Source organism: Bombus flavifrons, chromosome 6 (genome assembly GCF_040668555.2).
Source record: "Bombus flavifrons isolate JBK064 chromosome 6, iyBomFlav1_principal, whole genome shotgun sequence".
NCBI classification, from domain to species: Eukaryota; Metazoa; Arthropoda; class Insecta; order Hymenoptera; family Apidae; genus Bombus; species Bombus flavifrons.
The window spans coordinates 9,609,667-9,624,897 of record NC_138447.1 but is presented as its reverse complement, the minus strand read 5'-3'; the positions used below and the strand labels follow the sequence as shown (position 1 = coordinate 9,624,897).

The 15,231-nt window shown below is 45.2% G+C and overlaps 2 protein-coding genes across 5 annotated transcripts in view; one reads left to right on the top strand and one right to left on the bottom strand.

Moving 5' to 3' along the window:
• Positions 1 to 15,231, bottom strand: part of LOC138180785 (uncharacterized) — a 212,891-nt gene that overhangs the window by 94,780 nt on the left and 102,880 nt on the right. The gene's annotated exons all lie outside the window — the stretch shown is intronic.
• Positions 1,774 to 15,231, top strand: part of OtopLa (proton channel otopetrin-like a) — a 33,311-nt gene continuing 19,853 nt past the window's right edge. The window contains exon 1 of one of the 4 annotated variants that reach the window (XM_069114512.1): positions 1,774 to 1,798. In XM_069114512.1, the coding sequence (XP_068970613.1) occupies positions 1,789 to 1,798 (10 nt within the window). In that variant the 5' untranslated portion in view covers positions 1,774 to 1,788. Of the gene's footprint in view, positions 1,799 to 3,992; positions 4,216 to 6,466; positions 6,752 to 12,307; positions 12,863 to 15,231 lie in introns of those variants that run through there. The other 3 variants (XM_069114514.1, XM_069114516.1, XM_069114510.1) reach the window with 3 other exon arrangements.

The following is a 15,231-nucleotide window of genomic DNA, read 5'->3' as shown; positions in this document are numbered from 1 at the left end:
TTGTTCCACGTACATTGAACAGAACAGTGTCGCGAGTCTAGGAGGCCGAGCGTCGACCTAAATACCTACGACTATGCTCTCGATTTCAGAGTCCGTGATCTCTCGACGTTGAGATAGGCCTGTCACGAAGCCGCCACGGTCATTCCACTAGAACAGGCTAAACTAAATCAAAAAAGAGGAAAATCGAATCATGACGCGACTTTCACCGAGCAAAATGCATCTAAATCGAGCATTCTCGGCCATGATTTCTCGTGTATGCTATCCTCGCGTGCACAAATGTTCGTATAGTATTTACGCAGTTATGTTCGCGCGCGGAACTGTTTTAAACAATCTTTTGCATAGGAAATCGAAATTTTCTAAATACGAGAATGTATCCGTGTGTAAAGAAGTATGATAGCGCGAAGCCTCGGCGTCATAGACGTGAAGCTTTTTAATTAATTCCTCGTTAATCACGCTCGTTTGTCGCGGCTATGTAAAATGGACAAGGTCAGTCGGCGAAACGGCTTCAGTTAACGTGCGTATATCGATGCATCCTTCGAGTACACTGGATGCAACTGGTTTCCGTGTTACGTGCGTGGTCTTTTAATAAGGAAGTCGCCTTAATTGTTCATAAGGTGAGTATAACTTTGTCTCCGTCATCTAGACTTCTAATCTGTTCTCATCTACTTGTAACTCCGTCATCTTCGCAGTTGCCCAAAATCTTGTGTAAGATCGTCGAAGTTTCGAGACAAAGCACTTAGTACACCTTTGCGTCCCCATTTGCTTAATTATGCAATTAATGGAAAGTTTCAGCGAAACTAGTACGATGTGCAGGACCATATGCATAGTTGCATCCAAGTCTCATAATGCAAACCACTGCGGCCTTGTCGCGTAACGTAATGAGGAATCGTATTATGTCAATTTGTTCGAATCGAATGAGATTGCGTGGAAAATATTACATAATCGCGTAATTCTATGTGTACAAATGAATTTCTTCTTTTTCTTCTTTTTTTTATACATGAGATTAGAATTAGAAGAATATTAAGTATGTGAGATCAGAGTAGAAGGAAAACATTTCGAAGAACAGAAGAATAAATATACCAAAATACTATATGGTATTTTAAATCCCTTACAAACAATATAAATCTATTTATAGTAGATTTAAATACCATTTCATATTCCTCAGATACAATACAGTGCTTTAAGCTCTATGTATACTGTCATTTATTGGAGTTTATTGGAAAACAGACAAATTTTAGTTTTATCTTTAATGTTTACATTCTAAGATATACATGATGCTGGCGAAATAAAATTTTATGATAAAATGATAAAAAAATAAAATCATTGAAAAGCATTTGAATTCGTATGAAACGTCGATAGATGCCTTGATAGTTATAACGCTGTGAATTAAAAGTGAAGAACGGTGTTCGATTAATAATTCTCCGCTTTTAAGTACTATCTTTTATACATACCTACATAGCAAGTAGTCATTCAGAAGCCTGGCGCCATAAAGTTTATAGCACGATTGTTCATGGCGGTAATCTATCGCACCTGCAGAACCATCCAGTAACCTCATTAAACATCTTGCATCCTCGCTGTCCGCGATAGATTACAAATTGCGTGCAGCGTGCATACTCGCGAGCACGTTCATGAAACACAGTTCTTATCAACATTCATACCAGACAGAAAATTCTTGCGAATAATCGAACGTTTTTATAGGTTTCGAGAACTGATCGCGAGTTTGTTACAAGAAAATCGTGCAGTGATCATAAAATGTTTGCGAAGATCCGGTGATCACTGTTCGTCATCATGTCCGATGGTAAGTATGCGTCTCTACACACTCGCTGTATTTTTTGTCCTTCGTTTCCTTGATTTAATCAATGACACTCGTCCTGCCGGGATTAAGCTAAATGATCAAGTGAATTCGCAAATTGATCTGCACACGCAGGAGAATTAACACGGGCGATAGAGTGGGATCGGAGGGAAGGCGGCTGGGCGTTGAATAAAATCGCATGCAGCTCATTTTTATCGTGGCACGCGTGTGAAAAGGGTAAAAGAGCGTTGCACAAGAGAGCGTGCGAACACAACGACCCTTTACACGCCTGCAATAATGTTCACTCGCAAGTGGATCGTTGGTGTGTACCTTGCTCTCTTTGCTCGTTGTTCGCTCCTTCGCCCTTCTAGATATTTTTGATTTTCGATAGCAAACAGCAAATAATAAGTAACAGTATTAATAGCGTTCACGATAGTAGCTACGTTTGTTTCAATGAAATTAACCTACATCGACAAGTATCTATACATCGGCATTATATTTTAAACGAATCAAATTTTAAATGCTCGAACGATGGAACGAAATTATACAGGAAACGAGTAGTGGGGTTCCTCTTAATGATACAGGTTGTGTAAAAAAAAAATCAGGACGATCGTCTGTCATGGTAAGCACGAAGCATCTGGTGAAGCGTGATAGAGAAAACCCTCGACGAGCCAAACATTCTGGTGGCTGATCGTTCGTGAGCCGGTCCCCGTAATTAAGGGCTAAATTCAACCCTCCTGGGCGTTGTCGGGCTCCCGTCGCTTCGACGAGGGTGTACTTTAGCCGCCAAACTCTTCGTAATACGCTCTCGTATCCATCGTTACTGGAGCCCGTTTAAATCGTAATGGAAAAAATCAATACCCAGGAAAGAATATCCGAGCCCTTTGAAACCTGTACCTACAGTCGAAAACCGAGGCTAGTCGTTCTATGAACGGAAAAAGCGATTTTTCCATCATTCTTGTACAGTGTCCGGTAATTTACGACCGTGCATCATCGAAATGCCACTAGAACACGTAGAAATTCGATCGCCAACTATACACACCCTTTCAATTGTTTTTTCCAATTTACAATTCGACATCGACAAAGGTAGAACGCTTTAACCAAGTGTTATTCAGGAATTTCGAAATTGTTGTTAATCGTGAGAGCTAAACCAGCTGAAATAAAATTCGATAAAATCGTGCAGACCAGGGGTTAAAAATTCGATACGGGGAGCCGAAATGGTAAACGATGTCCAAATAATCGCACCCTATAGCGCGAGAAACGAATTTCCGACACACGGCAGAGACGAGAGACTCGGCGAGCGTCCTCGAAGTTCCCTGGCTCCGATTAAGCCGTTGCTCTGGCCACTCGAGGCCGCCCTCCGACGCAATTGCATCGCTGGAAGATAAAGAGCCACCGGTCGCATTCATTCTGCCGCTAGACTCCAACTGCTCGTGAGGAGGAGGTTCCAGGTCGGTCGCGATGCTCCACGCGATACAGAAAGTTTCGCTGTGCGCGACAAAGAATAGCGACGGATGGTCGACGATAAAAGCGGGAGGTAGAGTCTCGTCGACAACCGGTGCGATTCGATACAGAGAACCGAGTGTAGAGAGTAGAGGAAAAGTAAGAGAGAAAGCGAGAGAGAGAGAGAGAGAAATAGAGAGTTGCAGGGTGAGCGGGCTAGGTACATCGTCGGGGGACAGGCAAGCGTCACGGAGTGGAAAAGCGTATCGCGGGGGTTAAGGTATTGATCGTGCTTCCCCATCGTGCATGGGGGTGGCTTCGCGCACGGCGACCCCCATAACCGTTGCGTCGCCATTACAGCGCCATGGATCGTACGGGGACGAAGCGGCAGCGACAGTAAAAGCGACCGAACTTCTCCAGCTACGAACCGTAACACGCAGAAAGGCTCCGAAGGGGGAGCGTTTCCCGTTGATGGGAAAAAGACGGGTTACGAGGGGTGTGACGAGGACGGTGACCAACCGTAAGCTTGCTTGGACAGGGACGCGAGAGGTGAATGAAAGAGGAAAAAGGAGGGAAAAGACGGACGTGGAAGAGAGAAAAACAGAGAGAGTGAGAGAGTGCGAAAGAGAAAGAGAGAGAGAGAGAGAAGCAGCGTAGAAGTCGCGTGCATGGACAGAAAGGTCTGTGTGGTTCGCGGTGAAGCTTCCGGGCACAGCGCAAGCTCCGAACACCTTGTTTACATTCGACGAATGCCGCAGAGGAAGCACGTTGCTCGAGGAAAATAACCGAACAGTTGGTGAGAACGTGGCAGCGTGTCGCTGGACATAGTACTACCGTTCCATTCGGCCGACGACGAGAAGGGAGAACGTGATTACAAGATAGAATTCGCGGGAAGATAGAATACGGGGGTGAAAACTGAATCGGGCCATCTCCGCGACTCATGGCGTTCTACGAGCGCATCGTTGTTGCTTAATGGACGGGTGAGTACGCTTCGCGTAAGTGCACGTTGAGTGGCTTTTTTGATTACGCTGTTTCCCCCTTGCTTACGACGTCCGCGCGCGTGCCTGTTTTCTATTTGCCTGAATATCTAGTTTCGTCTTGAATGACGGTCTATTTAACACGGTTTACTTGTCAGCCGAAAATCATGTAAATGAGAGAAGACAATGGTAGATACAATCGCCTTTTCTATTTTTGTATCAAAACGTTCGTCGATGAAAGACACTGAAAAGGAATCTTGGTTCATTGAGCAAACGCCGATGAACGAAACGCGACCGTAAATTTTTCCCGCGCTCCTCTATCTAATGACGCACTCTATAAGTTGTTCAGCGAAACGCTCAGCATGTTGCAGCAACGCTCGTTCATTTGACGTCTCTGCACGAAGATTCCAACAAACTGGATTTTGAAGAAATTAATGAACTGCATATATAATTGTCGTTTCTAACCTTAATTACGGGCAGAAACTCGAATCGCATTACAAATGCTTTATGACGGACGCGATCATGGCCAATTAGAGAATTTATGGCTTGGCCATATCGGTTGTGGAAGGCGTGAATACGACGCGATAAAAAAAAAAAAGAAAAAACTAAACGACGTGAATTTCGATTCCGCGACGCTTTCGCGGTCAACGACTTTTCACAGCAAAACAATTTCCACGCGAGCTTTATCGATCTCCAAGCTAGTCGCGTGTAACGAACGCATCAGGTACCGGCGTAAGTACATAACAGGCGGGATAATAGCATCGGAAGTCGAGCTATTTACTTGCGTAACACTGTTCGATTAGGTTCTGCTAATCGATAAACGAACGTGACAGACAGATCGGCGTTAATTAGCGACTCTAACGTGAAAAATCGTTTCCTTCTTAATGATTGATCGTTTCTGTCTTCCCGCACGCCTATTGCCTCCACTTTTTCATCGATTCCTAGTGCACATTTCTATCATACAGAAAATTGTAAAATACTTTAAGAAAGCTTCAGTCGCGCTTAATTTCGATTTTTTCAAAGTGTATATTTTTCGGATTAAATGTTCTGTGGGATGCGTGCAATCTTCGTGAAAAAAGCCCGTAATCGATAGCGACCAATTAACGTGTTCCCGCCATTAAGGCTCTCGTTGTGGCGAAAAGCCGCGTACTCGAAATCTGTCGACCTTTCGGTACCGGCAACGATTCAGGAGCCAAAAATCGAGTCAAGGTCCGGCAAATAAAAACCACGGTCTCGTTCGAATACGTACGCGAAATTGGGTGTGTGTATGTGTGCACGCATATATACCGGGTGTCTAGGTTCATCGGGCCGTGGCATTGAACCGTTGTGCTGAGGTCGGTGGAGAAGTTGGACGAGGGGGCTGAAAATGTAATGTGGGAAGGGATGGCCGACCTGCCGCGAACACACACTCTTCTTTCTTTTGAACGGTCGTGAAATATCCTCGTATGAAATTCGAAAGAAAATTCTTACAAATTGCCAAAAACGAATTATTTAGTTCGCGAAAGATTAATAAAGAATCAGAGATTTTAGAAATTCGGAGCTTCCAAAATTTAGGAATTTATGATTGCGTCCTTTGAAATTATACATCTTAGTGAAATTTCTCTCTGAATGACTCGTGTTTGCATAACTCGTTAGGTGTCAATTGTGACAGCTTTGATACGACCTAGGGCCAGATACAGATGCGTCTAATCCGACACAACGTTCTTTTCGCTTTGAGTCGAAGACTTGGATGACAAAAGCACCTACTCGGTGACGACCGACACATATCAAAGAATCTTGTCGCACAGAAGGACGCTTTGCAGTGTTCAAGATTAAAGTCGCGAAAGGAAAAAAAAGTTCTGGAGTTTCTCCTGGGAACTTCGTCCTCCGAGAACAACGACAACGCGAATTTTCAGACTGGAAATTCCCCTTAACAATTCGTACCTTGATTCGACACGAGCCTAATAGATAGAACGCCTGTGTCTCGTGTTACAACACGAATCACAAGAATTCAACGTGACAACGAGAACACGAATCTCGACGATAGCAGAAGCGATTCGTTTCGCTTTCTAAAATTTGTCAGACGTATTCGTAATATTTTACTAGCGTAACGCGGAAATATTCGATAGAAGTGCATGTACCGATCGATGGTGCAAAATTTCGTGGACGCGGGAAGCGTGAAGCGACAAGAGCCGAGGGGAAGCCACGATTCGCGAAGAGAAAGGAGCGAAGTATCGGGCGCCCATCATAAAACCACGATTATTCGCGTTCGAGCCGCCAATCGCGACGCGAGTGCCTCGCGACGCGGCTCACAATTACGAGATTCGCGTTTCGAGAGGGCTGACGTCGGGAAAGTCGGATGAAAAGTTGCTCGTACTTCGACACGCAGTATCCAGGTGATAATTTCAAGGAAAATCGAAAAAAGCGTTTCTCAGTGAAAATTCTTAGACCGTCAGTGAGCGAAAGTTTAATCGCGTGGCTTCATCAAGGAGCAAGTTTTCACAGTGAATATCTTTTCATTGGTCTTTTTTGTGAAACGAGATCGAAATTCGTTATGGAGGTAAGAAACTAATAAAAATAGTAGAGTCACGGAATATTGTAACATCCTCAAGGACATACAGATCTTCAGTTTAACATTATTTTCTGAAGGCTACGATTAAACAGGAGATTTCAGTGATTTATTATACGAAAATCTAAAGTTTTAATTTCAGAATATTTCGTCGAAAATACGCGTTCTTCGTTTCTCGTTCTTCGGTCGCGACGCTTTCCGCGATCTGGTGAAAACTCGTACTAGTTGCGTTCATCGTCGCGCGAGAACCGCTCGGATAAACCCACGGTAATAGATCCGTCGTAATAGAATTTTTTCCCAAGACGAACGTGGGATCTGATCGAATGTCATCTCCTATTTCACAACCTCGTCGGTTCTCCGCGACGATCTGGCAACTGGTCTAAACATTCGTTTGTTGGAATATCGAGCGAACTAGCAAACGCACGGAAAACTCGGCGACCGTTGTTCCCGATTGCCGCGCACCATCCATCCCAACGACCCAGTTTTTTCCCTTCAAACTTCTCTCTCTTCGACACATTTTTTTCCTTCCCATTTTTCCCCTTCCTGTATTTTTTTTTTTTTTTTCTCCCGAGCACCGCGTCATATTCGTCGTTTCGTTGAACCGACAGAAAATACCGAGAAGCGCGGAAAGCGGATAATATCGGACGGGAAGAACAATGGCGGTTGTAATCATCGTAACTACTACGATTATTATCTTGGGAGCGCGATACCGCTCTGCCACAATATCGGCGTCCCAAAGCCGCTCAACATCGGTGCCTGAATTTACGACTGTTAATGCTGTAGTCAAAAGAGCGAAAATAGCGAAGAATGGCATTCCGAATCGTCAAACGGCAACGCGAACCGAATAGTCTGACGATCCTCTTTTTCCGTAGAAAGGAGCACCGATGAAAGGAAACCGAACGCTTTTGATTCGATTAAAGGTAAATTGGATTGAATGAACTCGTAACCCGAATAAAAGTAGAATGTTTTACTTCCATCGGAATCGCGAAACAATAGGCGTGCGCGATTCTCTGACTCGTAACAGCGTATAGACACGCTATTGCTTACTCCATTTTCCCGGAAGCAGCCGTGCTGTCGCAAGTGTAATTTTATTACATCTTATCTTGAATCATCAAATTTTATACTCAACAAAGGAAAACATTCTGTTACTTTCTTCGAATTCTACCGAAATCCTGGAATTTTTATATTTCAATCTCCATCTTATTTCAAGGAACAAGAAAACTTTTAACGCATCATGAAAATTTTCAACAGAATACTGAAACGAGAAATCACGCGTGCCGATAGCGATTGTTTTATATTTGACCGATACTTGTGATATTTTTTAACCGTAGAAAAATATAATTGCCTCGAACGAACACGAGTTTTGTTCGATTTCAGAGATCTCTTTATTCCATAACTGTAGATTGAACAACCCTTCTTTGTTCAAAGTAAAGATGTCCAAAAATTTCATTCGTCTAAAAATCGCCTATTTTTATTTTAAAAATGTTTCATAAATTATATTCTATCGTACGTCTTCGCATCCTTTTGTCATTGCGTATCGTATGGATATTTCCTTTCCGTAATCTGTTCTTTTTCGTATGTGTAATTCGATGCAGAAGAGCGAACCACTTTGCTCACCCCTCAACGACGACGATAACAATATCCAGAATTCAAATCCGGAAAGACCACGGCTTACGCAGTTTCATGCGCGAATCTCGAATTGGTCCCGGGTGCGGAGGTTCGGTCGAGCGAGGTCGCGGTATCTCGTCGGTGGCGCGGTTGGGTCGATGGACGGTACGTGGGCGTCGCGACGCCGGCGCCGGCACGAAGCTCACAGGTGGTCGCCATGCAGTCTGGCCGTGTTTCGTGTCGGATACCGCGGCAGCAGCTCGGCGTGACGGTTTTTCGAGGTTCACGACCGGCCGACCGAATCGATCCACCGCCTCCGCTGCCGCCGTCACTGCCGCTTCCGGCGTCCGATTGTTGTGACGCCGCGTATCGCGCCGGGAACCACGCCGCTGCCGGCTTCCAGGCCTCCTTATCCTCGACGACCTCTACCAACAGGACCACCGTAAGCCTCCCTCTTCGTGTTCGACCTTAGACAAGGCTTGTGATCCCTGCCCTTCCCCTAACCCTACTATGGTACCGACCTGCGTAAAAGCCGCCGCGAGAACGTGTGCTCGAAAAGCGGACAAGCTCGATAAGGCAGAGGAAAGCTGGATAGGAAATTATCTGGAGATTAAATCCGATAGAATCGCGTTCGAGAAAGACGAGGATGGAGTATGAGATATCGATAATGGCATGTCGAGGGTGGTATACAGGAACATCGTAGTTGACAGGCTGGTTTACGTGCTACTTCTTACGAGTGGATGTTTCTCTTACGACGATATAAACGAAAGTAGGAGAGTGGTAAAATTCGGGGGGATGCTGCGAAGGGTGGTGCGTCCTAACCTATTTCGAGTCTCTTAACCTATACTTCGCTCGTTCGAACTGTCGTAAATAAGGAAATGTTTTTTCCAAAGACTCGGGTAGCTAGGAAATTATATTAAAGAGAGAGAACTATACTAAAAAAAAAAAAAAAAATAGGCGAGTTTGGAGTGACTGGTAATTTCCTCTGGATAAAGAAACGAGTGAATCGAGCGCAAACAGTTCTATCAAGATATTGCTATTGGCGGTTTCTACCGATGAGGTAGAGATATAGAAAGAGAATATTAGAGGGGTAAATCAAGAGGAGGGAAAAGGTAGAATATACTAAAAGCAGCAGCCTATGGAGCCGAAATACTCAGGACTCGGTCGATATTTTCCGAGAACGTCGAAGGGGCGGGCATATCGATCAGGTTCGAGGACGCGAGTACGGGCGGAGCCGGCGCGATAACCTCGCGATGTTTTTGTTTCTCCGAGACTATCGTACTACATATCTGTGACCGTACATTCTCGTATGGACTGCTCATTGAGATCTCTCGCTGCCTTCCAACCCGATACGTGTTGCTCGGCTGACATCGCGCCAATCCCTATACACACACACACACATACACACGGACTTCCTGCACGAATCAATTCCCTTCCCGAAGATTGTCGATTCTCTTCCACGCGTCATTCATTATTCGTCGAACTATTGTTTCTCAAAACACTCTACTTTATTCATTCCATTTTTTCAGTAGATAACAACGTAAGCAGAATTTTCGCAAAATTTGTGCGTTTTCCGGACACAGAATCGCGTTGTCAGCGAAACGTGGAGGAATTTAAGAGGCTGGAATTCGATGAACGCGAGAACGAATGTCGGAAGCCGAGAAACGACAGGATCTTGACGCGCGGCGCGATTGCATAGGAGGGTGTGCTTCATTTTTAATTACATGCCCACTTTGTTCCCCTCAACGTCGCAACTTCTCGCAGCTTGGCAATTGCTGGCTTCCGTAGCCGCGAACATCCGACCGAGGTCAAACAACGAACTTTCACTCGCGATTCGTTGCCACGTTCAAGCACGACAGATTAAAAAGACACGGATTCGTAAAAACGTGCGATGGATGCACACAGCTGGCGCGCTTCGGTGATCTCGCAGTTTAAATTAAATGCGCCAGTAAGAAACTGGGTTAGCCGCTCGCTGGAGTCGAGTTCCATTTCTGTGTTCAACGACGCGCATTTATATGCTCGGTCTTTTTGTCGCGCGCAGGCTATCGCGGGCGGCCGCAAAAGAAAACAAAGTTTGCGTGAAAGCTTAAGCGGACGAACGTCTTACATCGGTGGCAAGGAAATAATTGTTGACAGCGAAGAAAGGCTGGCTCGTAATTGCATCCTTACAATATCGCTGCCGCTTGTTTTCAAGGGGAGATATACTTCCGCGATTAGCCTCTACGACCCCTTTCAGTCCTGACGTTAATTCTCCACTTCGTGTCGTTACCTCGTATCTCGATGCGTTAAGAATCGAGTAATCAGTGCACGGTGAAACAACCAGGAATAATTAAAATTACTCGCGATAGAGCGTGTCACTGTGGCAGCTCGATTAGAGAGAAAGAGCATTCGAGCTCGTCGTTTCGTTTCAAATCCGCCATTTCCAGGAAGTTGTTCGAGAAGAAAGCTCGTTTATTGCGCGCTTTCAAATATGGAGGAGAGCTTATTCCGGGTCGACGATTTTCGATGTGTCCTCGGCGCTTTATCCTCGCGAGACGTTTGTACACGAAGGGGGAAACAGACGAGGACAGAGTCAGGGGACGAGGGTTCCAGTCGATACGCGAAATTGAATCTAAAAGCTATGGAAGCGAAAGGTTCTCTCTCGAGCTCGAAACAAAACATTCGAACAAATCGCGACGAAACGAGAGCACGGAGGGAATATTAATAAACGAGAACAAGACGGAGGAAAAAGGAATATCGAGACTCGTTCTGAGAAGAGCTCCATGGGCTATCGATATTTCAAATGCGAGAGCTCGGGCACAGAAAGAAAGCACAGTTAGCTTTGAGTATCGTGGAAAGAAGAAATTAATTAGGCATCAACCTACGATATTAGCGATTTACACGGAATTCTTTAGTCGTTCGACAATATGGTAATTGGCGGCCACGTTTCTAGAATTCCATCGAGAGTACGACGACGGTCTCATAATCGAGAATATATTAGCCGGCTCTATCGATCGATCGTTATCGGCCTAGCGGTTTCTTCCGGTCTCAGAGGTTCTAAACGAGCATCGAATTCGATCCATTATTCGGATCGACGATGAGGTAACTCCAAAGAAAGAGCACGATCAGTGATACGCTTGGACCGAAAGGAACGCTATTCCGGGTCGCATTCGGGATCTTTGATCTGTGTGCACACGCTTAAAGGATTTACGTGACCTGCAGGGACTCGAGGAGTCTGTGATTATACGTACGTCCACGGTGCACCGGGCGGATTGAACGCGTCGCCCTCGAGCAATTCCAGAGGGTGTTCGTTAATCTGGCTACGATTGAAAGCGCGAATAGGATTCGATATTCGAAAGAACGTGAGGCGAAAATATGGAGCGTAGTCACGGAAGGAAAAAATAGGATGAAAAAAGAAGAGAGAGAGAGAGAAAGAGAGCAAGAGAGACAGAGTGGATGACCCGGAAGGAACGAAGCGTCATCGATCCCTTGACTCTAATAAAATACGCGTCATTTTGTCGATTCTGAACGTTAACGCGAACCAGAGGGCACCCGTCGGGATGAGAAACAAAAGGGAGCCGTGGAAAAAACTGATATCCATCGCGCACGCGAATTGTTCTCAGATCTGAAAAGCGACAAGAGAGTAAATTAAGTCTCCTATCCCGGTGTTCCATTAGCGGTGCTAACGTGGATCGATGATGAAGAGGGGGATACTAACGGGGGTGGGGTTGGTGAACGCGTTCGCTGACAAGAGAAGATCTGTAATAGCGATCGGTGAATCGCGTAGAATGGCGGAATGGCCGTCGAGCGTTCTGGCGGCCGGTATCGGCGTCGACGCCGTCGTCGGGCTCACGAGCGAGCAAGCGTCGTTCGAAGGCAGGTACGAAGGAAGGGGGAAACAAGGTAGCGTGGGAAGAGGCAGGTAGGGGTATGTGGCAAAAGGCAGAAATAATTCCACATTTGCCGAGCTGGCTCGCACGTGTCACACGCCTAAGACCCGCACACGTACGCACACGTGTCCTTTTCCGTTTCGTTCGCCACACGTGAATAGACAGAGAGATACATACCACGCCGACTGCCGAAACGGGAACGAAGGCGAACAATCAGAGCGAACTGGAGGTGGAAAAGGAACGACGGAGGAGCCAGCACGTACGGAGAGGATAGGGGGAAAAAGGAGGGATAAGGATAGTGCGCGGCAAATAAAAGGGGGAGGAAAAATATATAGGAAGGAGAAGGAACAGTGATAGCCGACCCCCGAGGATCGTGATTAAAGCTTGTGACGCCGACGAACCGCGGATTTCTAAATATATAGCCGGCGATGTGCAAGAATAGGAGGCAAGCAGCACGACTCGCGATCGCGTCTCGAGAGAGAACGAATGGAACGTGAGCTTGCAGTGGGCACCGCGACGCCGCGGCGTCACCCGGACGCGCGTTCGGATAGGTCAGTTATCGGGGAACAAACTAGCTGCCGGCGGGTTCGCGTTAGAATCCTGTATCAGCCTTACTCGCACACAGGTAACCAAGGATTTTCCGATTACTTTACTTCTCTATATTCCTTTTTAACTCCTCCTCGCCTTCTTTGTTTATATCGGACCACCATCGATTCTCCGTCAAAGCTCGATCACCTTTTCCCCGCTGATTTACCAACAACCGGCCTAAAATTGATCGCGAGTGTTCTCAGTGTCGACTAGCACCGCGTTTTCTCGCGCTCGTTCCACCCCATCCGTGCTTGCTCTAACCGGACCGATTATTCCATTTAGCCGTTGCTGCACTTGTTGAATTCCCCCTTGTACGATTCAACACCACGTTCAAAGCGGGAGCTCGTACTCGCGATACGCGGCACGCCACCCCTTTAACTTTTCTTCCAACAAATTGATCGATTAGACCGACGATTCCGCTATCTACGTGTCATCCACTTCGCCCCTCACTTCTTCCCTGTATTGTACGTTTAATCACGCTAACTAAACAAAAGACAGAAAATGGAAAAGACGAAGTATCTCTTGATGACTCGAGTCTTTTTCTCGGCAGCTTCATCGTCCCCTTAGACCCTCCTTTGTTCCTTTCTCGAGATGCTGTCGTGTATTTACGTTGCGGTCGGTCGTTGCTACCCTTCCGCCAGTAGTATTTTCTTCTTCTTGCCCGCCTCTTCGTAGAGATAGCTTGCAATCGTGACTCGAGGTAGGTCAGTAACTGCAGCCTCGCTTTCACCACCCTTTCTCCCCCCCCCTCTACCCTCCTATCCACGTTTCTAGTTTCATTCAAGCGTTTGCCATTTTCCTGCTTTGCGAATCACCTTGAAATTTCATCGTCGCTGTACATACACCGAACGTAGTTTCTATTCCATGTCGATCGAAATCACAGTCGGATCTCGATATAAATATAAACTTCTGCTAAACGTATGAAAATACCGATGACAAGATCGCGATTCTACGAAAGGACGTTAGATTCGTAGCTGAAACGACGGATGCAAATCATGTCGAGAAAATGGTTTAGTATGCGCTCGACGGCTGCAAAGGCATGCTCGTAGCTGTAATTTATTCCTAGCTTGCGACAGCAAGCAAACATTTACACGTGGCGTTGTCAATGAACTAACAACCTCGATGAGTGTTCGTTCCTTACGACACTTCACTTCGTCTAATTTCTTCCACGCTGTATACCTGCAAATGAGCGATCTGAATCGTAACAATTGGTAATAATATCCGTTAGACTAAAAATAAGAGTGTCGTCAGGTTTCGTTTCAAGCGATATTTCGAGAAGAAAAGCTACTTTAGAAAATCACGTAACGTCGAAACACTGGAGCGATCCGTGTCTTACGTTTCCTGGTGAATATTTATTCTTTTTTCTTTTTTCTCTTTTTGTATATTAAATGATATATTTAATATACAAAATACAATATACAATGTATATTGTATTCCAAGCACTACGAGAGACGAGCTTTGTTCGACGAGCTCATTTATTATTCACGTTGGTGTCATCGGTTCCCTTAGCTGATATAAATAACTGCTTCCGTTAACTTCACGCACAACAACGTTCGATAATCGATAATTTTTCCCTATGAAAATCTGTGCTGGCAACATCGTAGGGTAAATATAGACGAATGAGAATTCGTAGGCGAGAATTCGTTGACTTTAACATGTAACTTTAGTCCGTTTCTTTTTAAAAATAATCGGAGACATCTGAATACAGATACAAGAAGAGCTCACACATACATACATATATATAATGTAGATAGCTGAATCGCAAGAGTAAAACAGTACAGAAACAAATGACCCAGTTAATCGCGCGATACCCGAAGCAATCGACACCTTTTCGCGAAAACGAGATAACTGAGAAATCTGACTCGTCGAGTTCACGAAACGCTGCTACCTGCAAAACGCACAGCAACCCGTTCTTACGTAAACTCGCTACTCCCGCTAATTACCTGCGCTGCGTCGAGTGACCTATTTAGCGGCGCGTTCGAGAATCGATAGCTTTTCGCCGGGAAACCGTGCCATTTCGATGCGAACCGTAATTCAAACGCCGAGCAAACGTTAAAAATTCATCCTCGACCGATATCTACTTTCTTCTGTTTGCCCCATCTGTTTGTCGTGTACCGCTCACCTGTAAATTCCGATTTCGCTTCTAATTAAGAGAACCGTCGATTTGATATCGATTAAATATTCGTTTTAAGAAAGAACTCTCTTAATAGATGTGGTTTCGAGTAGTAAGCGAAACAATGGCTTGGAAATTATCGATATTAATCTTTGATTGGTATGGCACGAGTTTGATGATTAACAGATAATTACTAATTAAAAAATTAATTGAAATATGGCTGTTAAACTTTCAGTATAAAGTCTGCAAAGTAATTAAACTTCTCAGTGTAAAGTGTCAAAAGAGTAAGCGAA